The 26,705-nt window shown below is 37.2% G+C and overlaps 2 protein-coding genes across 10 annotated transcripts; one reads left to right on the top strand and one right to left on the bottom strand.

Annotated features, from left to right (window-relative positions):
• The first annotated feature begins 2,511 nt into the window (after positions 1–2,511).
• On the top strand, positions 2,512–11,356 carry LOC136257015 (epoxide hydrolase 4-like). The gene is made up of 11 exons (XM_066050104.1): positions 2,512–2,662; positions 2,723–2,931; positions 4,891–5,024; positions 5,079–5,149; positions 6,033–6,176; positions 6,228–6,293; positions 6,357–6,408; positions 6,466–6,561; positions 8,411–8,587; positions 10,977–11,050; positions 11,098–11,356. The coding sequence occupies exons 2-11, from the start codon at positions 2,802–2,804 to the stop codon at positions 11,189–11,191; spliced, it is 1,038 nt and encodes a 345-aa protein (XP_065906176.1). The 5' UTR covers positions 2,512–2,662; positions 2,723–2,801; the 3' UTR covers positions 11,192–11,356.
• Positions 11,357–14,369: 3,013 nt separating this feature from the next.
• LOC136257017 (ubiquitin carboxyl-terminal hydrolase 21-like) lies at positions 14,370–23,738 on the bottom strand. 9 transcript variants are annotated; one of them, XM_066050108.1, is made up of 17 exons: positions 23,383–23,738; positions 23,201–23,324; positions 23,058–23,147; positions 22,870–22,940; positions 22,694–22,806; positions 22,556–22,633; positions 22,379–22,457; positions 20,959–21,063; positions 20,720–20,843; positions 20,587–20,666; positions 19,556–19,635; positions 19,454–19,503; positions 19,288–19,408; positions 16,629–16,722; positions 15,971–16,225; positions 14,707–14,841; positions 14,370–14,642 (listed from the first exon to the last, which is right to left on the bottom strand). In XM_066050108.1, the coding sequence occupies exons 1-10, from the start codon at positions 23,486–23,488 to the stop codon at positions 20,591–20,593; spliced, it is 966 nt and encodes a 321-aa protein (XP_065906180.1). In that variant the 5' UTR covers positions 23,489–23,738; the 3' UTR covers positions 14,370–14,642; positions 14,707–14,841; positions 15,971–16,225; positions 16,629–16,722; positions 19,288–19,408; positions 19,454–19,503; positions 19,556–19,635; positions 20,587–20,590. The 9 variants fall into 9 exon arrangements, with proteins under 9 accessions (XP_065906180.1, XP_065906181.1, XP_065906178.1 ...); XM_066050109.1 differs by having other exon boundaries at positions 19,454–19,498; XM_066050106.1 differs by having other exon boundaries at positions 19,288–19,503.
• Positions 23,739–26,705: the final 2,967 nt, after the last annotated feature.

Here is a 26,705-nt window from a genome sequence, read left to right as displayed (position 1 = left end):
TGAATTACCCTCAAATAAAGAATGCTTGAAAGCAATAGGAGATTATGTATCAAAGGTACAAAATTTATTTAGTAAACTAAACCGCATTGCTGGATTTTACAAGATTCAAGCATCAGAAGAAAGTAAGGATAAGATACATTTTGATATAGTACAGCCTAAAATAGATATTAGTAAAGCTAAACAATGGATTAATCTTGCTGAAAATGATTATAAGGCTGTTCTCCCTCTAAATGTTGAGCTTGCAACACAATCAAATTTATCTTCTGTCATATGTACCAAAGCCTATGAGGTGGCAGAAAAATCTCTGAAAGCTGGAATGTATGCAATGTGTGGCCTTGGAGAAGTTAGCTTGAAAAGTCATGATCTAACCATATTAGCAAACATCTTGGTTCAGCTGAAGTTTTTGCCTGAATTGCTTAAACATACACAACATTTAATGAAATATAATACTCACATAAATTATCCAAGTGAAACTACTTCAAGTACTATTACTTTGCCTGGAGAAGGTTCAACAGTCAATGATGCTCACTTGGCTGCAAATTTTTGTAGGGAAATTTTCTTTATGATAAAAGAAGTAATCACAGATGAATAGTTCGTTGTTTGCATGTTATGATGTTTAGTATAAAAGTTTATGCACATAGTTTTATTTAGAGTGCTGTTTATTATTGCTTCTGCATTAACATGTATTAGAAAGCAATTGAACTGTTTAGATATTGTAATTTGTGTATTTTATTTTTCATGCATTTACCCTATATATGCAGTAACTAATTTAAAGGGACTTTTAATATATAATGGGTCTGCATTAATAGGTCTGTGGGAAACTGCCAACAGCCAGAACATAATAATATAAATGTACTGTAAGTAATTACACTTGTATATATTTATAACCTAAAGTAACTACATACTTACTGTATATCTTGAAGTTATGGGAAGTAAGTCAGGATTGGCACCTAGACAGCATGAAATACTAAATCAAAACTAGAGGGAAATGATTAACAAAGATTGCCTGTTTTTGATGGTGTCCATTGCAGTCCTGCCAATCCTCACAGATTTACTGTGAGTCTCACAATTTCACTATCAAGTTCAAGGTCTCACAAGCAGTAGCTCTAAACTCACGGTTTTCAGTTGGGCCTTCTATTTTTCATAGATCATCACCGTTAGTTAGCTAGGGTCTAAACTAAAGTCAGCAGCAATGCAATGAACCAAGGAAGTAGCTATCTCCAAAGTAGCTAGTGTTATACACAACACCCACGAACAGACATCTACTAGTTGCTGTGTCACGTAGCTACAACTCAATGGTACACCATGCAACTATAAGGATCTACTGTATGCCGTCAACATAATGAATGGATCTATAAACAGAGCAGCAACTGAAGTAGACAATGTGTACATCCTGACTAATCTCTGTGTCATTCATCATGTATACAGTATTATACAGTAGCTGGCCACCAATCATATGAGGAGGCTTCTAGTTAGATCTCTAACATGATTATTATGTTATGCTACAAGGCTATCACCAAATGGGAGTGTTATACTACTGAACTATATACCTACCTACCTACCTAAAAATAAAAGGTATCTCATCATTATAATTACATTATGTGAATACAATGACAGGCCTATATAGGAGCAAGCAGTGTACATGTGATCCTACGAGTATCAACATCTGCATGATACACTCTGTATATTCAATGAAAGTGCATTACATAATGCTATCTTGTATTGCCACCCCATCACTGGTCAGTATGCATGAATGCACAAACGATTAATTGGTAGTCTAAACTTCAAAAATCTGGGTGAAAAAGTTGTGAAATCAAAGATAAATTTAATAATGCACACACTGCACACAGCCGTTATAAATTGCAGCCTTTTCTTGTCTGCCACCTTTGATTTCACAATTTTTTCACTCAGGCTTTTGAAGGCTGCACCATTTTTTTTGTATGGATTTCACTTCTTTTTGTGTTTTAAATATCCCAAAGCTATAATAAACTGGCTTTGGTGCCTGTTTCATCCGATTTCTTCTTATCTGCAGACATAGCTACAATGGGAATTATAGACAGAAGTTAAAGTATAATACATTAATTTTGATTATTATTTTGGCAAAATGAGTGCACATTTTCCCAAGATCAGAACACACATAGAATGTTTTAGATTCTCCATTGGTAGATACTAGCTATACTTTTACAATTGAGTAAGACACCTTTTGTATTCTTGGTGCCTTATGACTTTTATATCTGTGATCCAGTAGCAAATAGTTAGTTGATCTCTTGCACATAGTTCAGTGTTTGATAGTTGTGGTCTACTGTCTACATTCCTCGGACACACAGTGCCAACTGGCTTTTCGGTTATCCATCTCAGTATAGCCAGCTATGTTTATGAATGCATTCTACTCAAGTCTCGGTATAGCTAGTTACTACAAGTGTGCACAAGTAGGCTTCTTTTGTTTGTTTGTCCGTTTTTTTCTTAGCTCTTGTAGAAGTGACCAATAATACCCAGCTGATCATGATTACAGCGTAAGTAGCGCTTAAATTAGAGTGTGCCCTAGAGTCGACCAGTTCGACTCGGTTCGACCATATGGTTCGACCTCCCCTAGATCTGTTCTAATACCGCAAGAAGTCTTGAGGTAAAAGTCAGCACGCTTGAATCAGCAGCACGAGAACTGGTAAGACTAGTGCATCATTTGGAAAGAGAAACTTCGCTTCACCTGGGATTTCCCCCTTAGACACTGAGATCCGGTCACGAGCTAAGGAAATTAAGACCTCGATTGAGACTGCGAGGAAGATTGCACCATCTTGGACACCATGAACAGACTACTATTTGGATTATTGTATTATTCTATGATCGTCGTTTGGGGTTCTTGTGCTACCTTTCGGGCGATTTTGGAGTTTGTGAAGCACCCTCTGACCTTCTTTCACCAGAAGAAACGAGACGGTGAGCGCGATAATTGTCACGATTGATCATGTATTCTAATAACAAGCTGATGCCTTATAGCCTTATATGAACTATGTCACTTGCATGTAACGCCCAAATCCTTTGCAGCTTGTTATCGCATGTGCGTGGCTTGGAGCATCAACATACTAAAATGTTGGCTAAATTAAAAATAATAGACTAAATGCTGTCATTTACGTGTTAACAAGGTAGTGGACAGTCAGTGCAATAAACTGTACTGGGTATTGAACTGACAGAAAAAAGGGTTACTAAAACGAGAGAAAAAAACCCCGCAAAACTTATCTGGGGAACAACTGGTGTGCTGGGTCAGTGTGCTATCACTGCTAGCTGTACCCACCTCCCCTACTTTTCTATCTTATAAAAAATGTGAGTCAAGAAGTAAGCTGTACTATAGTAAGAAGAACGTAACTTAAAGATGAAGAAGAAGCCAAAGCTGAACCCGACCCTAACCCTAATGCTAATACGTACTACTTGTAGTGTGCCCTAAAGTTGAATATTCTAGGCAATTACTAGGGGAGTGCCCTAAAGTCGAATACTGGGAGCATACCAACCTAACATACAACTGGTTCATGTAGATGGATGACTGTCAGTTTATTTTGTGTTATCCGCAAAAAACAAAAAAAAAACTTTCGGTTCAGTAACCACTTCCTTTGAATAATGTTAACATGTGTTCTTGCATTTAGCTTGAGATGTTACTGACCAAATGTCAACTAAAAGATTTCATGTAGCTGACTGAAAATTTTGACTGGATTTTGACATCCGTTTAAATGAAGAGTTAATAACAGTGGAGAGCACAATACAGAGCCTCTACAAATGATTTAGTGTGATTGAAAAGGATTCCTCTGTAAAACTTTGTGATTTGTAGTATATTCTATATGTGAAGATTGTTTTAATCATCACATTTCTTTGTTCTTCCAGTGTGCAATCATATTTCCTTTTACTGCCAGTGTGCTCTTGTTAGCATGTCTGAGAGAATCCCTTTGAATCACACAAAATCATTTGCAGAGGCTCTGTATTGTGTTAGACACACTCTCCACTATTATTAACTCTTGGTTTAAATGCTATAATTAAATCACTGAAAAAAAGTAAAGTTCTGTTTTTAGCTATGTTCAGCCTGTTACATAGTACTAGTGTAAGCATTATACGAACTGCCTAGCAGCCATGAAGGTATTATGAGGTTGGTTTCAGGTCAAGACTTTTTTTGAGAAACTGCAAACCTCTAATATAAAATATGCTACTGTATAATAGCCAGCTAGGCCTACTGTATACCGTATTAAAGCTGGGCTGAAATAAGCACCAAGTCTTAAGTGAAGGTCAGGTCTTGCAATGGTTTAATTTGTAGAACAGGGCTTACTACAACTAATGAAACTTGTGACCTGTCACAGGCAGCTGCTACAAAGTTTTTTCAGCTGGTAACCAGCTGAAAAAACCTGCTGCTTCTTACTTATATGGTATATTTATAATTTGGCCAGCTTCTTGTACTTATTATACTTAAGCACAGGAAGGGTTTCATAATTAATTCCATCTGTTTTGTTCGAACTAAAAACTATCCTCACAAACATCTTTTGGTTGCTAGAGCTCGGAAGTAAGATCAATATAGCTGTTTACAATATGACCTTCAGCTTTCTGGCTTATCTGTTAATCTCATTTCCATCGAGATTGGCCATTTCATGCCAGACACAATTGCCCAAGTGGTTAATGCTAATCAAGTGATGCAGAAATTTATAAGGTCCCTATTTGAGCAGGCTGCTCACATTGCTGTCTCCTGCCCATACAGGATCTTGCCAGGACTCCTGTATTGACCATCATGTTGGTATCAGGGAATGGTACCCCTGAGTCTAGACCCCTGTACTTGTGTTGTATATTGTCCTAATACAATCAATAAGACGTCTCTCATCATCATACTGTCATTAATTGCCTGTTGTTTTTTTTAATATATAGTTCAACCAGAAATTCTACAAGATCCATCTTATGGTACTCACAAGTATGTTACAGCCAATGGTATCAAGTTCCATTATGTTGCTAATGGTACTGAGGGAAAACCCCTAATGCTGTTCTTACATGGATTCCCAGAGGTCTGTGTTAACAAAGCAACATTTCCATATTATGATTGTTGTTGCTTACTTTAGTTTTGGTTTTCTTGGAGATTCCAGCTACCAGAATTTGGTAGGGATTATTATGCAGTAGCTGTTGACTTAAGGTGTGTACAAGTACCTATTATAGTGCTAGATACATTGTGGTCTGTGTGTATGTGCGAGTGTATGTACATGTGTGATGTCTATCTAACTCTGTGTCTGTACATGTGCATGTGTGTAGAGTGTGTAATAAAATGCGCAGTATTTTAGGTACATCATCAACATGTACTAGCAGTAAACTAACAGTGGTCAGTTGGATATCTGTCAGTAGTATTTAAATATTCTATCGACAGAATGACAAAAAAGATTGCTTTATTAGAGGAATTGAGTGTTTTACCAATGAGTTCTTGTACAAAATATCTCAGACTTAGAAATAACTGAGAATAATTCCCATCCGTTGTTATATGTAAACTTTCATGTATGTTTATGTACTGTACCTTTAGTTCCACCATTTCTCTTGTAAAAGGTTATATCCTGTGGACTTATCCATGTGGCTAATTACTCACATGTACAGTTTCCGTGCTAGTATTGTATAACACAGCGTGAACTGTTAGAACGCTGAGTAAAAACATTGAAACAAGAAGTATAATACCCTGTTTACAACTGATTTAAATAGAAGCAGGCCTAGGTGTATTGGTATTTAAGTGTGCTGCAGAATATTATGAAATTTCAAGACAGCTCAGTACGTATGTTGAAGTATTGCTGATTGAGTAATGTGATACTGCATAGTGAGATATTTTTGAGGGGGAAATGTTTTGCGAATGGCTATTATTCAAATTTTTGAGGAGGAAATGTTGCTTCTTCATATGTTACAAACAATGCCATTTCGACCAAGCCGCATATTTCAAATGGGGAATATTTTGCAGATTGGAACCAATCCACAGATGTGAAAAATTTTCCCCTCAGAATTTCCCGCTTACAGTAGCTCACATATTTGTGTCTACACAGAGGTTATGGAGACACAGAGAGGCCTCCTCACAAGAAAGATTATCAGTTGGAGATGCTAACACAAGACATAGCAGAACTAATACCAGCACTAGGATATAGTTCTTGTGTGTTAGTGGCTCATGATTGGGGAGGAATGCTGGCCTGGTAAAGACCATCATGTATTTACAAATTTCATTTGATTACCTTGTTGTAAAGGACACTAATTCAGAGTCATCCTGAGTTGGTAGATCGTTTTGTTGTGATGGACTGTCCACATTACAAGTCAGTTTTGTATAGTAATGGGAAGTCACTGTACATACAGTAATTCCTTATGTTTCGTTATAGAATATACATGAAGACTGTGTCCTCAAACTGGAAGCAATTCATGAACTCTTGGGTTAGTCAGTGTAGTACTATTATGGATCACTTTGTCATTATGTCATGTGTCTGACAGTACATGTTTGTCTACCAACTACCGTACCTTCCTGAGATTATGATGTGTGCCAGGGACTACAAGTTGTTGGAAAGAGTCTTCTTTTCCAAAGCAATGGTAAGTAAATGTTAATACAAGACCATGTGTCTTTAGTTAGATATAAACTGTAATGATTTACATATTCAGATCATGTAGCTTTGATTTGTGACAAGTGTGATAGACTCTTAGATTAGTGATCTGTATGCCATTGCCCTTTACGCCCTTTTCATGTAACTTTTTTCTTTTTGTGTAGTGTGTATGCCTACATACCTTTTACATTTTCTCTCTTAGCATTATTGCATGTACCGTAAATGTTGTTAGTTTGGTGTGACTTAAGTTTGGGCAAATTTAGTGAATCGAAGGAACTTTGTTTACCAATTAGTTATTTTTTTTGACTGCATGATATATTCACCAAACTTTCATCTGCCAACCTACGTACTTTGGATGCTGATTCATCAAACGTATGTCACCAAACTTTCATCATTTATGCTATATACTTGCAGTCAATAAAATGGGAACGGAACAAGAACGGAAAGTGGTAATGGGAACTACAAATGGAAAAGGCCTGACAAGGATCATCATGTCAATATACAGATTGTATTTTACTGCACAATGTTGGATCCTAGTCTGGCATGTCCACCCCTTCTATTAGAAATTATAGGTCTGGTCTGTCTAGCGTCACATACTTGTGTAGATAGCATCACATGATATCAAATCACAGTAAAACAATAAGAAGTGTTATATCCCTACTTAACACTTCTTATTGTTTTACTGTGATATAATATCATGCACTACTCCAGTTTGTTTCAGCACCTTGTATCAATGTGCTATGGTCCCTACTCTAGTTGAAAATTCCAAATTTTTTTGTGTGCTTGTTTGTTAACTTTTTGTAATATATTATTATGACTGGTGAGCCCATGCATGCTGCCAAAGAAATGGTGCCGCATGCCCCAGCTGTATCGATCATCGTCTGAAAAGTGAAGTATCCATGCATTACGCTCCATTGTCAGCTATGTTAGACCCGTTACACAGTATTACAAATCAAGAACTGTTCGAAAAGCACCTTTGCAATCAAAGTAACCACTATGAAAATATGGACACTTTCCGTTACAAGGGGAAGCCATCGTGTGCTACCGCCAAATCAACTGAATGGGACACAAAGGAGGACACTGGTAAGTCCATGAAGAATACATTGTACGTACTGTGGTATGCCAAAAGGCACCTCTCAGGCCAAAGTGACAAGCCAGTAGCCTTAGCTGATATCGAGTTACACTTGTCTAAAGGCATCAGTCAGTTACTTAATCAGTCAGTCAGTTAGTCACTAGAAAATTCTGTTAAATAATTTATTTTTAAATTCCGTAGCAACTTGCTGAAAGCGTTTCAGGTCAATCTCAAGGCTTGTTTGGGCTTAGTTTTGCCTAACCAATACTGCCTCACCATCGTCTGGGAAAAGCAAGGCTGGTTTTTGGTGATGTTTTTTTCATGGGCCACACCTACACCTTTGTGGTCCCTACTATACAGTACTATCGTACTGTATGATAAAGTGAACTTGACCAACTAATAACATGAACAGCTCCAGAAATTCTGGGAATGTGTTTACTCATAAATATAGTGAAAAATGACCAATCAAAATCTGAATTTTTCTGGCATTTATCTACAGGTGATGCTCATAATGCAAATCATGGGAAGATTTTGAATCACTAAATCAATGCCATTATTGCTTAATTAACTAAACACATGTGCCAGTTACGGAAATCCTACAGCCACCAACTTATGGCCATGCAACTTTAAAAGTGCCATTTAAGTGGCATCAAACACATGACAGCTATTACCACAGCATACTGTTATTTGGTTATCATGCACCTTGTTCTTCATTTTAAAACTGATTGGCTATTTTGGTATTCATGTTGTTGTTGTTGTTGTTTAGGGATTAAGGAACAAAGAAGGGTTCTCCAAAGAAGTGATGGAGGCTTTTAAGTACACATTTTCTAAACCAGGAGCTTTCACTGCTGCTATTAATTATCACCGTAATGCATTCAAGTCCACTGGAAGAGCATTTCGTCGTAGCAGTGACAAGGTGGAGAAACCTGTTCTACTGATATGGGTAAGATGATCGTTATGAGTTGTCTTTTATTTCTGCATTGATAAAACTTGAAGGTTATATTTTACATAATATGTACAGTATGTATGGTGGCCCACAATCAATAATGTTCTCATCAACTCATCAGACTTATGAGGTCTTACAATATTACTATTATTAGCACTTTATGCAACTTCATGGAGTTAGTATGGCCAGATTCAATCTCAACCAAGACTTTAGACTGTTTGTGTAGCTCACCATATTATATAGGACCTACAGTGAAATTTAACATGTAGCTTTACAGATGTATTTTGACAAAGAGGACGTGTATTTATTCATTTGGCTATTTGACACTGACTTAAACTCTTACTTAACTATAGTGTATTTATAAAATATATCATAGTTTGTGTGGGAGGATCAAAGTACCGCTCCGTACTGTATTGTCCATTACCAATTAGCTACATAACTGTACTGTATGACTCATACAGTACAGTTAATATGCAGATAATTAGGCAAATACAGTACACTTATGCAAATACAGTACAATTTTGCAGAACAGTTATGCATATGGAATATTATGAAAACAACCTCACTCAGGTAATATGTCATTGTAAATCGCTGCCAGACTAATACTACTGGTTGGTTCTATGACTAGATTACATAAACACTTACTGATAGTCCAATCACTGAAAATTAAAGTGGTTCAAGCACATGAGATAGATGTTTCAAACAAGAAGACCAGGAAGTACAACATAACACTTAAAGCACCTCCCGTGTATGAAAAATACAGCATTTGGTGGTGTCTCGAGGCTAATGCAGCATTCAGCTTCACTTTGTGCTGTATTAGCCTATTGACATGCCTCCTTGTGCATACAAAATACATGGCAGTGCTTTAACTGTGTATGCATGAGACATGGATGTATTGTAGAAGGAGTCCTTACTTTGATATAGTGCAAAAAATGAAGCCATTCGTCTACTGACAGTATCATAACTATGTTATTTATAGCGCCAATCATTTCACTAAGTTTTGTTTGATTCATTCATTTTCTTCAACAATAGTGTACAGTACATATCAAGGTTGAAACCAGGTTGGATCACCTGGGTAACATTTTGTCCAGGTCCGACCCACTTTATAGAATATCAGAATCTGACCTGGATTGGATCACATGTGAAATAAATAATTTATATTAGTATGTCACATTCAAGTCCTGCTACATAAGCTCAGTGAGCCACGCCCACTAATTGTGTTTATGTGTTACTGTCTGTCAGCATACATGGAGCCATAGTAATTTATCAGTAAGGTGGGTTAGTATATAGGAAGCCACACGCACTTGTAGGAAATGTGTTTTGCTGTCTGTAAACTCACATGGAACCATGTCCACTGACTGATCTTCAATTGTAAAGTTTACCTGTATAGTTATCATACTATATGTGTGTTTACAACAATGTCTTATTGCACTAGTAGAGCACCCAAAATGCAAGTCTTATTGCACACCTCAAATTTGGGTCACAACCGGCCCAAGTCAAATCCAGATTGCTCTCTGGATCAGTGGTTCACCTGAATCAGCAGTACTGACCCAGTTTCAACCCTGGCACATAATGTACATACATAGTATATGCTGTTGCTATACACAACATGTATGTTGATGTGTACTTACCAATATTGTGTATATAAATGCTATTCTACACATTATTAGACTACAACAAGTTTGATACTGAAATTTGATTGGCTAAAAACGTGGTCTCTAAATCTCGTAGAGCCACGGTCATGTCCAATAGAGACCACGCTCTGAGGCGATACGAAACACGATAATTACGCGCCTGTAACATTGGCAACGCATGGGCATTTAAATGGCTAGTAACAGCCGTACTGAATTATAGGGAGGTGTAATGGGCTTGTTTGTACTAATCAACACTACATTACTTGCTTACAAGCAGCTGTCGAGGCACAAAAACAGCAACAATGAGTTGTAGTCCACTCGCTGAGTCCAGTACTTCGATACATAGCACGCGCCTGTAACATTGGCAACGCATGGGCATTTAAACGGGTAGCAACAGCCACGCTGAGGTCCCGCCATGTAGGGAGGTGTAGAGGGCTTGTTTCTAGTAATTAGCCATACATTTCCTATTTACAAGCAGCTGTCAACTCAAGGTACAATAACGAGTTGTAGTCTAAATAAGTTAGACGTCAAGAACCACTGGGTTCTACGGGATGTAGAAAACCCTCAGGCCCTTAGTAGCGCCCTCGCTGCGCTCAGGCGCTACAGCCCAGGGCCTTCGAGTTTTCTAAATCCCGTAGAACCCTGGTTCTTGACGTCTAACTGTTATTAAGATAGTGCATGAAACCTGCCATGTGAATAGATGTAAATGAAATATTCTTCAAAAGATCCATATGGTAATGTTTTACATGCAGGGTGATGAAGATGGTGCACTTGTTAAAGAAATGGCTGACCAACACGATTCAGTAGCAACCAACCTCATAGTAAAGTAAGTTATTTACCATAACAACAGTGATGTGATGTGTTGACAACCAGACACATTCCCAAGTGCAGTCATTGGGTACAACAAGATCGTCCTGATCTGGTCAATCAGTACATGAGAGAGTTCCTACAAGATGATGTCTCATAACTGAATATGTTAACAACAGTGTGTGGTGTGTAGAATATTACATGGACAGTAGATAATCATTATGTAATGTGAATGATTACATGTGTGTAATACTTGCTAATACAGTGTGTACCAGTGTGTTCTATTTCAAGGTATAACTAGTTTAACAATATTTACACAACAGAATCAAGACAAAAAGCTATTGATCACATGTGCGTATTTGAATGTTAAAGCTATACTTCAGTTGTTTTGTAAAATGGCTAGTCTGTACCTTCTGTTTAACAGTAATATCTCATAACACTGGTGATGTGGAGCAGGACTGTACAGAATCAAAGAAAGTTGTTTCCTATGGATTCTTATTTCCTGGGATTTCAAATCTATATAGGAGTACTCACTTGTATTAATTCAGTTGTTATACAAAATTGTCATCTTTAATCATTGGTGCATGGTTTTCTCTCTGCTATTTATTTATTAAGGCTTTACAGCACAAGTGCTGTAAGTCCTACAGCCTGTTTTAAAATGTTATATTAAGTGTGTTTGAAAAGTTGCAGAAAGGAAACCAGGGCAGCCTCTATCCTGCAGCCATCCATTTATGCTTGTCTGACTGATTGAGATTTCTACAACCTTCAGTTTTATCACTGCATGGTTAACATGTCCCATCAGTCCCAATAAAGATGGATTATATATTTAGCCAGCTATATGTAACTGGTACCAGTGATTCACGTACATGAATTTGTTCAGATATAAGATTAAAAATAATATGCCACTGCAACGAATCAAGGCCTTCAGATGAAGAGGCTAATAATTTGGATTGGTGTATTATGGTATGATCATCGTTTTCGGATTGTGTGCCACTCTCAGAGCAATGTGGGGGTTTGTGAACATCTGTTTACGGTATTTTGTATTAGGCAAGAAATAATGAATTTTTGTTTTTGGTCAACCTGTTTGACCAGACTGAGTTTGTGAAATAAAGCAGATATTAATTTAATGCATGATTATTACAAAATTTTTATTTTGATATACTGATTTGACAAATCCCATTTGATATGCTCAAATCATACCTCCAGGCCATACTGTAAATACAATACATGTATGTACTTAATAGGCAATCACCTCAGTTTTTGCTACCATGCATGTGCTACTTAACATAATAGTTATTATGATATACAGTGTACTCAGGACAATGTTTTTTTAGTATATATTAAAGCCTATTGGCCTATAGACAGTTCATTTGCATAGTAGTGCACCCAATACTTCTTACATGCTATAATGTACAGTGGTGCAGGTGGTGGGAGGTGGAACTAAAGAGGATTAACCCCCCCCCCCAACTTTGAGATCGAGATACTTTAATACAGCAGTCACATAAATTATTCACCTACATAATGGGTATATTCTAATAAAGCAGTCATTTGTTATATAATTTTTTTTGAAATTATCTTGGAGGGCATGTCAGCACAGCTACTGAAATATTTTAGCAAAATTAATATGTTTGTGTCTTTAGCCCTCCCCCCAACTTTTCAAAGTTTCTTCAAGCTTCAGCTCCAATTTACAATATGTACATCTGTTCAGAGTTGGAGTAGTTCCTTCAGAAAAGTAACTAGTTACTAGTTACTTTTATCCCATGTAACTGATGCATGAGTACAGTACTAGTTATATATAGTTACTTTTTAAAATGTAACTAAGTATAATTTAATTCTAGTTACTAGTTACTTTCATAATAAGTTACGCTTGTTTGTTAACTTTTGTAATATGATTATTTGCCCAGAGCAAGGGAGAAGAGAACTACAATAATTATTATATGGACACTTTCTGAAAATAATGATTCTGTTACCATTTCAGCTCAGCTTCAACTGTTACGTCTGTTACTCAAGCTGAATCATGAAGAACAGTAAACAGAAAGTATCTACTTAATGTGGCCATAGCACAAAAATTGAAGTGCTCGAACGTAATTACTAATAGTTACAGTGTAACTAGTTACTAGTCACCCCCACCTCTGCATCTGTTTATATTTTACATACAATTCAACCAAATTGCTTCATTTGGTTTTTTTGTATTAAAAAATTAGTAACCTAGCTAAGCCCCCTAATCTTGAAGGCAAATGTCTGAACTTTCTTAGATGTTTGTAATCTCTAATTAAATTTTTGTATTAGTCTTATTTACAAAATTTAATTTTAGACAGATGGATTTAGATTTTGCTATTTGTTTTTTAACCAGAGGACAATTAACTTTCTTTCCTTTCATACTCCAAATAACCGGAACTCTTTTTATAATTGAAGATAGAAACCAACCTGGCTCACGCCAGTCTAAACTCAAATAATCATGTGCGATTTTAATGGACAAACAGTCCAACCCTTGAAAGAACCTGCCCCTTCAGGATATCACAATTCAACATTGAGGTAGCAAACCTTGTCATCAATATGAGCTCTAAAACAAGATTACCCTGTTATCCCCATGGTAACTTTTATCCATTTTCGCTTCCAAATAAAAGCGGATCATATTATACAATTTTATAGCCAAGTTCTATTGAATTTTGCAATTAGCAAAACTTATGGTACTCACAAGTATGTTACAACCAATGGTTTCAAGTTCCATTATGTTGCTAATGTACTGAGGGAAATCCCCTTACATGGCTACCCAGAGGTATGTACATAATATCAAAATGATCATGAAATGTATTCTGTTGTGTGGTGTAGTTTTGGTTCTCATGGAGATATCAGTTACTGGAATTTTGTAGAGATTATTATGCAGTAGCAGTGGACTTGAGGTGGACTTGTGTTTAGTGTGTGTAGTATAGTGTAGTGTGTGTGTGTGTAGTGTGCGTGTAGTGTTGGTGTGTGTGTAGTATAGTGTAGTGTGTGTGTGTGTGTGTGTGTGTGTGTGTGTGTGTGTAGTGTGTGTGTGTGTGTGTGTGTAGTGTATGTGTGTGTAGTGTGTGTGTGTGTGTGTGTGTAGTGTGTCACTGTCAATAACCCAAGATCTCACATCCTATTAAGAATTTTTTTAGCAATGTAAAGGACCTCCCAGATCTGTGAAACAGAAAATTAATCTGGCATGGCCTAAATATTTACATTCTAGCTTGTGGTGAAATACCTTTACAAAGATTCCGACTTCCTATATTACCAAGCCTATAACCCTATGCAAACAGCTGATAGCTACATGTGCAGTCAGAGTGAACAACAGCAGTGCTGTATTACAGAATATTATAAATCAATTTGCATTGCATTCAAATAACAATTCATTTACTCACACACATACAATTGTAAAATGTTCATTTAAAATGCAGCTGAACACTGACATCAAAATATGAAGAAATGTAATGCAGTCTATAATGGCATACAAAAATTTAAACAAATCAAACATCACTCTCCACCACACATGAAATCACAGGTATGTACAAGCTGTATTTCTAGTTCATTTAAAGCATTGAGGCTCGGGAATGAGATCAGGAGTAGACTATGACTGAAGCAGGAATCTAAAATTTACAATAATACAAAAAGATATGCAAATGGTAGCCATTTTGTGTACAATTAACTCACCAGCCAATCTCGAGCGATACTGATACTTTCATCATCAAGAGATTTGGAATTTGTTGACAGAAACATTCCTTTCCTTACATAGTAAGCTACTAGTTACAAACTATACATCAGACATTGAATATGATCTAAATGCTCCTGTATAGACACACGTACAGTAGATAATACATTACCACACAGTACATACCGTAAATCAGGAAAATTTCGATGCAGAAAATTTTCGTCTATTAAAATTTCGATGCTACATGTATTTGTCGCTTGCATAATCAACAAAAAATTTTTGACGGAATAACTAGCTATACATTAATATTTATATGCACAAATTATCCGTACAGTAGTTAAAAATAATTCATCATTTAAATTTTCATTGATACAGCCAGAGACGAAAATTTTTGACAATGAATTTTTTCTGATTTACGGTACACACACACACACACACACAGTGCCTGAATTTACAGACACAGGATAATTTGTAATCAGTTATAGTATTCCTGACCATACATCATGTAACATGCCAGTTAAAACATATATCTCAAAGCATTATGTAATTGAGCACTCAATTATCCGAATGCAAATATGGTTGTTCAATTAGAGTAAATGTTACAGTATAGAACTCTGAGTGAATGGAGTTCACTTACACATATGGTAGATAAAAGATAACACACTGTACAAGTCATAGTTATTAACTTTAGACAAAGAGTACCAATGCTTTAATTTAGTTACCAGCAGTCCAATAGTGATATGCCAATTGCAAGTTGTTACTATACTGTACAATGCACACAAAGCAATAGCCAGCAAAGTGTTTAGATGAAGCTCGTACACTAATCAGGTTCTATGGTTCTGTATTGTAATTTGCTTTATTTTCATGCAAATGATTATCATCATGAGAAAAATAATTTCACACTGAAATAAAAATTATTTTACACATGCTAGCGGACTGTTTTAGCTATACTGGTAGTCACTGCGTAAAAAAAATTTAGTTGTGTCACTAAGTTAAAAGCCAATATTAAAGGCAGTAAGCCACACAGTTAATGCTTGAAGTCATTGGCAAGTAATTCTAACATATAGTTGTGCAAAGAAAATTTGTTCAAAACTTTTAATATAATTTTGCATATGAAACTTAACATGCATGCATGCATGTACACCATATATATGCAAACACACAAATACAATGACACACCCAGCCATCTATACGTAAGCACATGCGTACGTATATATGCATGCAAATATACATAATTGTGTGCAAATGACATCTGCAGCCACACACCTTGTTATCATATACCATTGGGAAGTTTAATCCTCATGTCTAATGGTAATCTTTTTGATGGTGGAAATCTCCTTGGGTTCAAACAAATTCCAATACCAAATATCTAGCCACGTTTGGCATATATACACTCCCTACACCTTCAAAGTTTGTCATAACTTCTTTGTATTTTTCCTTGATTATGTTACTTTCTCCATTGTCTTCTTATTCTTCTTTTACACACCCCAGAAAAACTGTAATAACTTGTACATACTTTGGCTACAAAAAAAAACATACAACAGTACATTTATTTTTAGGAATTGGATAAATTTTTTTAGGATTGGTTTGAGCTATTATTAAAATTCCAAGTAACTATTGGTAAACTGCTTTTAGAAAATCAATCTGCAGATAGGTCACCACTGCAGGTTTGTGGTTTGAAAATAATAGAAAATGACCTAAAGCATTAACAAAACATGTGTAACAAGTTGATTGAAATACTCTAATAGAACAGTCACTTAAAATTTACAAAAAATGTTCTATTAGACAAATTAAAATGTACTGATAATGAAAGATGCTATTTTAATTCAGTTAAGACATGTAAAACACTAAACTTGTCTAAAGCCAGCTTTACAGCTTACAAGGTTTATTAATACCAACAAGGTTCACCATACTTTCTACATACCGTATAGTATGTCAGTCTTCATCTTGATGGTGCAGGTAATATACAAACTAACTGCTTCCAGCAATACTTCATTCTCAGTATATAGGTAAATATCCTTTAGGGAACAACACATACAATTGTGTAGTACATGCTTCATCATGTTTATGTATTAGTCTGAACACCATGCAAGCTACATAATATATATTCTCAGAAAAGCAATGCAGTGGAGTCTAATGGCTGTATAAACTATTTATTGGATTAACACTCCAACTGAAAATGCAATTGCAATGCCTATGTTCATGTGTATGAAAATTACAGTACCTGGAGGGCTATCTCAAGACTGATGCAACACTCGGCTTTATCACATATGCACCACCTCGTGCTGAGTATGTGTGCATTCCTGTTATTATAATCCACACAAAAACAGCCAAGCTGTGACAAAGTGGTGTGGCCTTAAAAAGCCTGGGTGAAAAAAGTTGTGAAATCAAAGGTGGCGGCCAAGAAATAGCTGCAATGATGTTAATGCTAATAAATTTTAGCAATGCACACAGCCATTATTAAAATTTTTTAGCATTAACATCATTGCAGCCATTTCTTGGTAGCCACCTTTGATTCAAAACTTTTTTCACCCAGGCTTTTTAAGGTCGCACCACTTTTTCACAGCTTGGCTGTTTTTGTGTGAATTTCACTTCTTTTTGTACTTTATAAGGCCCCAAAACCAGCCTATGGCTGACTTTGAGGTTTGTTTTTACTCACATTTCTTTTTTTCTATGTAGATACAATGATGATTAGTATAGGTAATCACACACATTTGAGTGCAATTTTGGCTGTTACGAGTACAATTATTCCATAATTGCACGAAAATGCGTGTGATTGCCTACTAATCACATAGTGACCACCCTTCGTGGTTTGTAGTACACATCTATCCAGTTCTATGTGGCCATTAACTTCTACCAGGTGATTGCATCATCCTTCTTTGTATTACATCATTTGTTGTTGCACTTAAAAGGCTTCACGTGTCAGCAATTCTGATTGGCTACTCAAAATGTCTACATATGTTGCATTTAAAAGGCTTCTATTGTCAGCTTATTTGATTGGCTATTCATTATATCACTTTCTTGTTGCACTTAAAATGCTTCTGTTATTCTGCTATTTTATTGGCTACTTTACAGTGCAATTACAGAAACAAGGACATGCGATTTGGGATTAATTGCACTCCTACTATTGGGACTAATGTATGGTAAATTAAACCACTATGTGATTAATATTGAAGACAGACTTATAAATGTATTTCATTGCATGATTTAATTCAATATTTGATAATATTATTGCAATACTCTAATAGAGTACACATTTTTTGAGTACTTCTAATAGAACATACATAGAATGTTCTAGAACAATCTAGTACTTCTATTGGTAGATCTATGAAATTACAAACGTTTGATTATAAGCAGATTTCAACTAGAAATTTCATTTATAAAGCAGAAATTAAGTGAGGTAATCAGCCAAGGTAGCAGTGGTTCAGTGGTTAAGGATGCAGGTATTAGGTATGGAGGTCCTAGGTTCAAACTCTGGTAAGATTTTTTCGACATTTTTTGTACACCTTTTTTACCCTGCGGTGACTGCTCTGTTAGAGTATCTCAATCCCGCAATTTTACACTTGCTTGGTTTTTGCTTTATAACTTTGTCGCTGTAACTCTATTGCCATTCAAACTATCAAAAGGCACTGCTACGATGATCAGCCTATCTACACACCAATTTTCAAGTTATTTCTACACTCGGTTTACCCTGTAGCCGTGACAGAATGTTGATCTTTTTTACGTGAATAAATGCTCATAACTCCTTGAATATTCCTCAGATTTACAACAAACTTGGTACGTGAATCCACCGTTACATGTTCTTCATTTGTGCCAAAGATCAAGGCAATTGAGTTACACGTTTGCATTATATAGCAATTTTTGTGAAGTGTGTGGAAAGAAATCAAAGCCCCCATAGCACACCCCCCCATACGGTATAAGAAGAAAAAAATGAAGAAATTAAAACAAAATTTTGAATGCCCATATATCGCAAATGGCTGTTGCAAATTTAATCAAATTTGCTGTGTGGTGTACCCTACCTGGGGGACAGCTATAATACAAAAATGGTGTGCTTTGGAGAGCTATGCACACATGAAAAAGCCGTTTTCTTTCTTCCTGTCAATATACTCATGGTTTGGTTGCCGGCTTTCTTGGCCGCACGACACACTACCGTGTGTCTTGATATATTATACTGTTGAAACAGTTGGCAGAGGTGTATTTTTTGTATTAAGTGCTTATACTGAGTGACTGTCAGTAAACCATTCACTGTGGAGGAAAGACAGTTTCACTAGCTATAGGTCTATCTATTGTAAATCTGAAAGGAAACTTTGAAAGGAAACTCTGAAAGGTAACTTTGCAGCAGTAGTTACGAGACGTATATATATTTAACATGTACAGCAACTGTTTTATGTAATGCTTCTAGTCTCAAGTTATTAGCAACTGTCCATACAATCTAGTCATAGAACAAACAGATGGACTGGTGATTTACAATGCTATGCATGTGATCAACCACGCTCTCAGTGACATTGTTTTGTAAATTATAACTGTATTGTATCTACCAAACTGTACTGTATCTTTCACATAAATGTATCATATCTACCCACACAGTTTTGTATGGATCCTCCCTCATTCATCTCATCACAGTCATCACAGAGTAGGACATGATGACACAAAGGTTGACTGACATGTTGTGAGTGTACTTGCAGCACACTGACAACTCACCTCCTATGTAACCAACGTGAACTACTCAGCACCACACAAATACCCTACACATAATCCATCCACTTATCATACCCAATGGCCAACACTTGAAGACTGACCTACATACAGTATACACTAGTACATGCTGTAAGTTAAACAATTGTAGCTTACTTGATGGTATTATGGTGGCCACTATCAACAGAGTATGTACATATACTGTAGATGGTAAACATCCCCAACTCCTTGCAACCCTATGACATAACACAGTTGCATATATATTATGATCTTGTGTTGCTTCAAAAACTGTGTAGATAGCCCTCAAATCATAGGTAAGTATGTAATACTCACCTGTGGTTTGGGGATGACCCAAGCCAACACGTAGACTACCACATAGCCAGAAAGTTTGGCGGAAGGAAACTTTGGCGAATTTTGCCATGATAGGATTTGGCAAGAAAAAAGTTTGGCAAATTTTGTAGAACTAATACAAATTTGTATTGGACAAACAATTTGGTGGATGTTAGTTTGGTGAAACACCACTCACTCACCAAATTCTCCAGCTATACAGTAATAGCCCTCTGCCAGGTGATCAATCACCCCAGCCAGTAAGAGTTCATTCATTTTATAAACATAATTCATGACTTCGATGATGGGTAACATTGCTCTTATGTTTGTTGATATAAATGGACAAGTCTTAGCAAGAGTATATCCCCATTATATACTCTTGGTCTTAGAGATATACAGAATAGGTTTACTAAGTCCCACAATCCATCATCCATTGTCAGTCACGAGATGAAGCCTATGAACAACTCTACTATGCCAAATATGGTGAGTTCATTTACTAAATTAGTTTTTATGTGTGTATGGTGTGTTAGTGTTTCATCATGCGTGTTAATTACGAGGCATGCTATATATCACATGAACCATGGATATACACCCCGACTCTGAAGACAGGAAATTAGATCCTGAGGCAAAGTTTATTTTTATGTAATACAGCAAACCCTTGGTTATCCAAACCCCTTTGTTCTGAGGCATCTCAGGTAATGACAAAAGTGAATAACTGAAGCGCATTCAAAGCTCTGTTGAAACTACTCTAATAGAAGAGTCATTTCCAATTTCGGATAAACAAGGGTATGGAAAAAATAACCGAGAGTATACTGTACTTGTATTACAGTTACATATACAGCTATCACATGCATGCTAACCTTCTTATTCTACTTGACGATAGAAAACTATATAGCCATCTTTGTTGGATGACTCGCAGGGAGATGGTACAATGGTTATACTAAAAACAACAACCAGTTACACACTAATCCACACAGATGTCTGTTGTCATACGTTTCATCATTGAACCTGTACCACACGTTGTCCCATTTGCAGTCAGCCACATAGTGACCACTGAATGGGGAGTCTCCCAGATGGTAACAGATGGCATATAGTTCAAAGGATTGCTCTAATTGTTCTACAAGTAGAATGAACATGTTTGATACTTTAACAAGTCTAGACATATCATACTATATACAGTACTAATGCACATACACAAACCATATCAACCATACATTACACCAGTGACATACCTGGTTGTCCAATCTGGTGTCTTCTAAATGACAATTTGTTGGGTATGGAGATCTCTGAATGGATCTTCTGGAGGGATCCCTCATTATACGTAAACCTCTTCAAATCTACAAATATTATCGTCACCATAATAATATGGTACAATCCAGCTAACAATTTACCACTACACATTTGTTACACCAATTCCATGTACAGTAATTGACATTACAGAATTTTACTGGATAATAGCACAGCTACTATTATTATGTACTTTCTAAAAATGTGTGTGTGTGTGTGTGTGTGTGTGTGTGTGTGTGTGTGTGTGTGTGTGTGTGTGTGTCTGTCTGTCTGTCTGTATGTCTGTCTGTCTGTCTGTCTGTCTGTCTCTGTCTCTGTCTGTCTGTTATACAAAAGCAATTATTTTGTATCTCAGGGTGACAACTATAGGTTTGTGTAGAGGTAAGCTCAGTATTTAAAAGTAATTTTGGGTGACTGATCATTCTTGCCATTGGTCTCTTCTCAACAATACTATTGTAAAATGAGGAGTGACTTAAAACATTTCTATTGTCTTATTTCTACGTACTTCACACACATCATCGTGGAACAGATAAAATATAAGGCTGTGATGCAACTACGTATACTATGCAGAGTTGAGTATTCTAACAAGCCTCCTGCGATTAACCAGTATAATGTAGTACAGGTGCCTTATACACCAAAACAAAATTTATTTGACTATAAAGCATAGTATTGTAGTAAATGGATCAGTTTAATTCAAAGAGCAAGTCTATTCAGTAACTGTTCACAGTCTTTAAAATTTGAAATGGTAATAGATCAATCATCTCAGCAATGAAACACTCTAATAGAACAATCACAGTGTAACTTACTGGATAGTACAGTTTTGTTGTTCAAAAATGACTTCAATTAAACTTGAGGCTTTAGATTATGCCGTTAAAAGTGTGTCTTACATGTACATGCATGTGTACTTGCATACACATAAACACACACAAAGCAAAAATAAAATAAAAATCAGTTGCCGTGCTAGCATGGTCATGGCTACCCAGTGTACCAGCACTGGAACACCTGTGTGTTACTCAGATGCTATACGAGTCAGCACAGGCAAATCCTCCTGGGGCAGGACTAGTAAAAAACCCACAGGAGGCTGTGCCAAGTCTCACAGGAGAAGGTGTGGGTGCCCGAAGTCCCACCTGGACTTTTGAGACATGGACATACACACACACATGATTGTATAGATACACGCACCCTCACACCCACACATGCCCACACCTATGTACACACACACACACACACACACACACACACACACACACACACACACACACACACACACACACACACACACACACACACACACACACACACACACACACACACACTACGATAAATGATACACATCCATACAGCACATATACAACTGATACTTACTAATGACCAAAACTTTTGGCATTGTTACAATGCGAGTGTATTTGATGCTCACGACTTTCTCATTACATCCATCACATCTCTACATCAATAATGACAAACATTACATTACGTTTCTTACTTCCACCATCTCACACAACTAAAAGCAAACAACATTATAATATTCACACAATACCTTACCAATAAGTTCTGGGTATCTGACAACACCTCAGTGTTAAATACTGCTGAGATACAGGACTCCAAGGGAACCACACTGCCCTATATATGCAGTCACAATAGTTACATCATCTCCAATAATAATAATATTAAATAGCTCACCTCTTCCTTAGGAATGGTAACATTTATACTAGTAAATACTTCAAATGACGTCTTTATGTGGTTCACATTATTTCCACACAATCTGAAATCCTGCATCATGCCACAGAACACATCTGTAGTGTGGTCAGTACAATAACATCATTACACTAGTCGGTTTATTTCATTTATATACTAACCAGCAAATGGACTATTGTTTTCTGCCTTATATAATGTCCATGCTTCGTTGATGGATGTTGCTGAACAATAGCTGTGTATGACAAGATACAGTATGTACAGTTTCCAAATCACGCAACACACACACACACACACACACACACACACACACACACACACACACACACAAACTATATAACAGGTTTCTTACTTTGCCACTTCAGCAGACAAGACTCCTTTGTTGGTTTTGCTGTTCAGCCCGTCAAGTAAAAATGTGAAAAAGTCGTGAGCATCTTGTTGGCTATTCACAATTACAGTTAGTAAGTAACTTAACTACATAACTAATTCACTTACAGGTTTAATGCATATTCTGGTCTTGTACCAGAAAGAACTTGTCTGAGTTTCACTGGTGCTACAGAGGGGAAGAAGTTCCCTACCCTAACTCCTCCCCACATCTCCAGCATCAGTGAAACAAACGCTAAAAGTAATAAAGTTACATTAATAATGTATCACATACACACTTTATCAACACTTACATGTTAAGAGATCTCCATCATACTGGGATATTGGGGATACGTACATACACTGATCTAAATTATGTAGGTGTTCAGTGGCTGCAATACACTGTATTATGCTATTCATGTAGCACTGTATAAATGTACAAATGTGTATACAAACACATCACATAGTCTTCATGTGTACAGAAATACGGGTATCAGGTAGTACGAGGATTAGAAAGTTTAAACTTGAGTAGGGATCAAATAAAAAGCAATTAAATAGGTCATCGATACCTGGAGATACAGTAAACTAGTCAACATCAAACAACATAAGGAAAATTTAGAAAAATATCAGGGATAATGTACTACCAGCCATGGATCAACACCTACATGAATAGTGGGGACACAAAGAAGAACAAAGTTTAGCTCATGATGTATGCACTGTACCTACAACTGGTGAAAAGACACATTTCAGGACTAAGTGATGTCGAATAGTGATGAATCAAGTCCATATAAAGCATTAACCATAGTTGAGCTATGCTTGGCTGGAGGTGTCAGTCAGTCAGTCAGTTAGCAGGTAATAGAATTGTATAGAAACTTGTTTGGAGGCGTTTTGGGGCTTGATTATGTCTAACCAGCACTGCCAAGCTGACATGGATGATTAGGAAGGCTGGTTTTTGGGATACCTTTGGTGTACTGTATATGATGATGATGATGATTAGAATGATGTGATAAGTTGACATTCACATACACACACACACACACACACACACACACACACACACACACACACACACACACACACACACACACACACACACACACAAAAAAAGTAAAGCAAAGCCTTTAGCTGCCGCTACGAGGTCACACTGCCCAGTGGCAAGCACTGAGGCACTTGTACGCTACTCAGGTGCTATGAGTCAGCGCAGGCATGCCCTCCTGGGGCAGGACTAGTAACCCGCAGGAGGCTGTACCATGTCTCACAGGTGAAGGTGTGGGCACCCGAAGTCCCATCTGGACCTTCAACTGCTACATGAGACATGGGCAGTTGAGCATTTGCTTCCCTAGTTTACACCAGGTACCCACTGATGTTAGAGCTGGGTGGGCTGTTTCCCCAGTTGGTACCAGGCCACCAGGTCCCCATTTTAACAGTTGGGTAGACTGGAGCAATGTGAGTAAAGTTTCTTGCTCAAGGAAACAACAACAACACCAAAGTGGCCCAGCTGGGAATCGAACTTGGAACCTTTTGATTACCAGACGGACACCCTAACCACTTGGTTACAGGGCCACCCAGAGAAATCAAGGGGCACAGGGCAAAGAGTTAAAGTGGGGCCCCAGGGGCAAGGAGGTTCCATTCTGAATGTCCCCAAGCTGTAAGTTCAAGACCAAAAAAAATAGGTCATTACATGCTGACAACGACAATAGCTACCCCTCACCAACCATATCTCCTTCTTTATAAGCTTGCTACACTGCTCCTCTGAAGAATACTGTGACTGCTCTATTAGAGTATCTAGATCTGACTGCTCTATTAGAGTACATTGACCTTTTAAACAGGTATTCAGGGGGCCCTTCGTGGGGCCTCCCAGGGCCCCTTTCAGGCTGGGGCCCGGGCCAAAATGCCCCAGTTGCCCCCCCCCCCCGCTTGGTTATGCTGCCCCACACACACGTGCACGCACACACACACACACACACACGTACACTTACACGCGCGCGCACACACACACACACACAGAGGCTCGACACACACTCACAGTATTCCCAAGATTATGCAATCCAGTTGATTTCTGGGGATGTTGTTGCTTCTTCTCTTTCCTCCAGAAACTGCGACAGACGTTAATAATCTACAATGTAGAATCAAATGTAGAACGGGAAGCATTTTATAATGCTACAGAAATATCTATGGTTAAGCGAAACACCTTACCGAGTTTATATCTGTAAGGAGCTGTAGGGGATATCTCGCTAGAGGAAAGTACGATACTGTACGAGGGCAAATATCAAGGGTTGGTCGTTACTATAGCTACAGCTGATCGCGTGACTAAGTTAAGTGACGTAACTCCCACCCGCCAATGGCCACTATAACAAGCTGAAACTCCACGTTCCTGCTACACCGAAAGATAATACGCATAAACTACATTCGTACTTTTACAAAAAATGGTGTATAGAGGCCAACAAGGCTGAATAATAATTTCTCGAGCTACCCCAACCCCCTACTAGCTTCCCTGGTTACTAACTTTCTTCTTTATTTTAGACACCAGAGAAAATTCTTGTCTCGGTTTATTATCAGTGTTTGTTTCGTTCTCTTTATCTATCCGGCTCGTCTTGGAATGATTTGCCTTTCCTCCAGCTTGACGTCGGGGGGACGCGATCAAGTTACCAACTGAAATCAGCAATGTGCTCGCTCCCAATGGATAAATGGGCGAGCAGAAGTAGTTATAGTATAATCCACTTGGATTACGAAACATTGTCACAATGAAAACGTTGATACGCTCAAAGAACAGCAGGAGCAAACAGCATCAAACGGCAAGCAAAACGCGGACGCTATAGTGACGTAACATTACTCATTATGACTCTATTATTACGTATTAACTGATTGTTCTATTGAGTGTCCGACTCTTTATATCTTATGGTCCCAGTTTTTTTATAATGAAATTTTGTCTTAGCATAATTATATGATCACTAATAATACAAATACTCATAAAACCACCTTATAAACATCTTTCAAAGGTATTATTAGTGGATTTATGCTAAAGTTTATGCAACAAGGACCCGGATCAGCATTGGAGGTGTACAAGATCGAGGTACTCTAATAGAGCAGTCAGCTAACTACTCTAATAGAACATTCACTGGAAACATGTAGTTGGTTCTGTTATGGAATTTTTCCAAATCTGCCTGCACCTATACATACAATGAAGTGAATTGGTCTGTTTAAAGGGCTTCATTCACTTGTGTAATTAATATGTATGGCAATACTTTAAGTATGCCATGAAACGTCTATGATTTTTTCATGAAATGTTAAACTGTCCCTATGAAATGTACCATGAAAGTCAATTCATGGTATACCATGGGTTGTTTCATGGGCCATGAAATGCATCTCCAGATCAGATTATCATGGTATTTTCATGGCGTTGCAGAAATTTCATAGGTGCAGTACCCATGAAACGTTAAAATTCATGGGGTAAGCCATAAGTATTTTCATGGGTATTTCATGGTTTATTTTCATGGCAATTTCATGCACTGTATCTGGTAGTGAATTTCCATTGAAAATGCTCTCTTGTATTGTCCAAATTTCAAAATTTTCCACTTTCAACATTATTATTCTAACATGCACCTCTTCAGTGTTGTGCAATTGTGAGAGGGGTGCA

This window comes from Dysidea avara, chromosome 5 (genome assembly GCF_963678975.1).
Source record: "Dysidea avara chromosome 5, odDysAvar1.4, whole genome shotgun sequence".
Lineage (NCBI taxonomy): Eukaryota > Metazoa > Porifera > Demospongiae > Dictyoceratida > Dysideidae > Dysidea > Dysidea avara.
The sequence above is the reverse complement of the archived record's forward strand: the minus strand, read 5'-3'. Positions and strand labels throughout refer to the sequence as shown.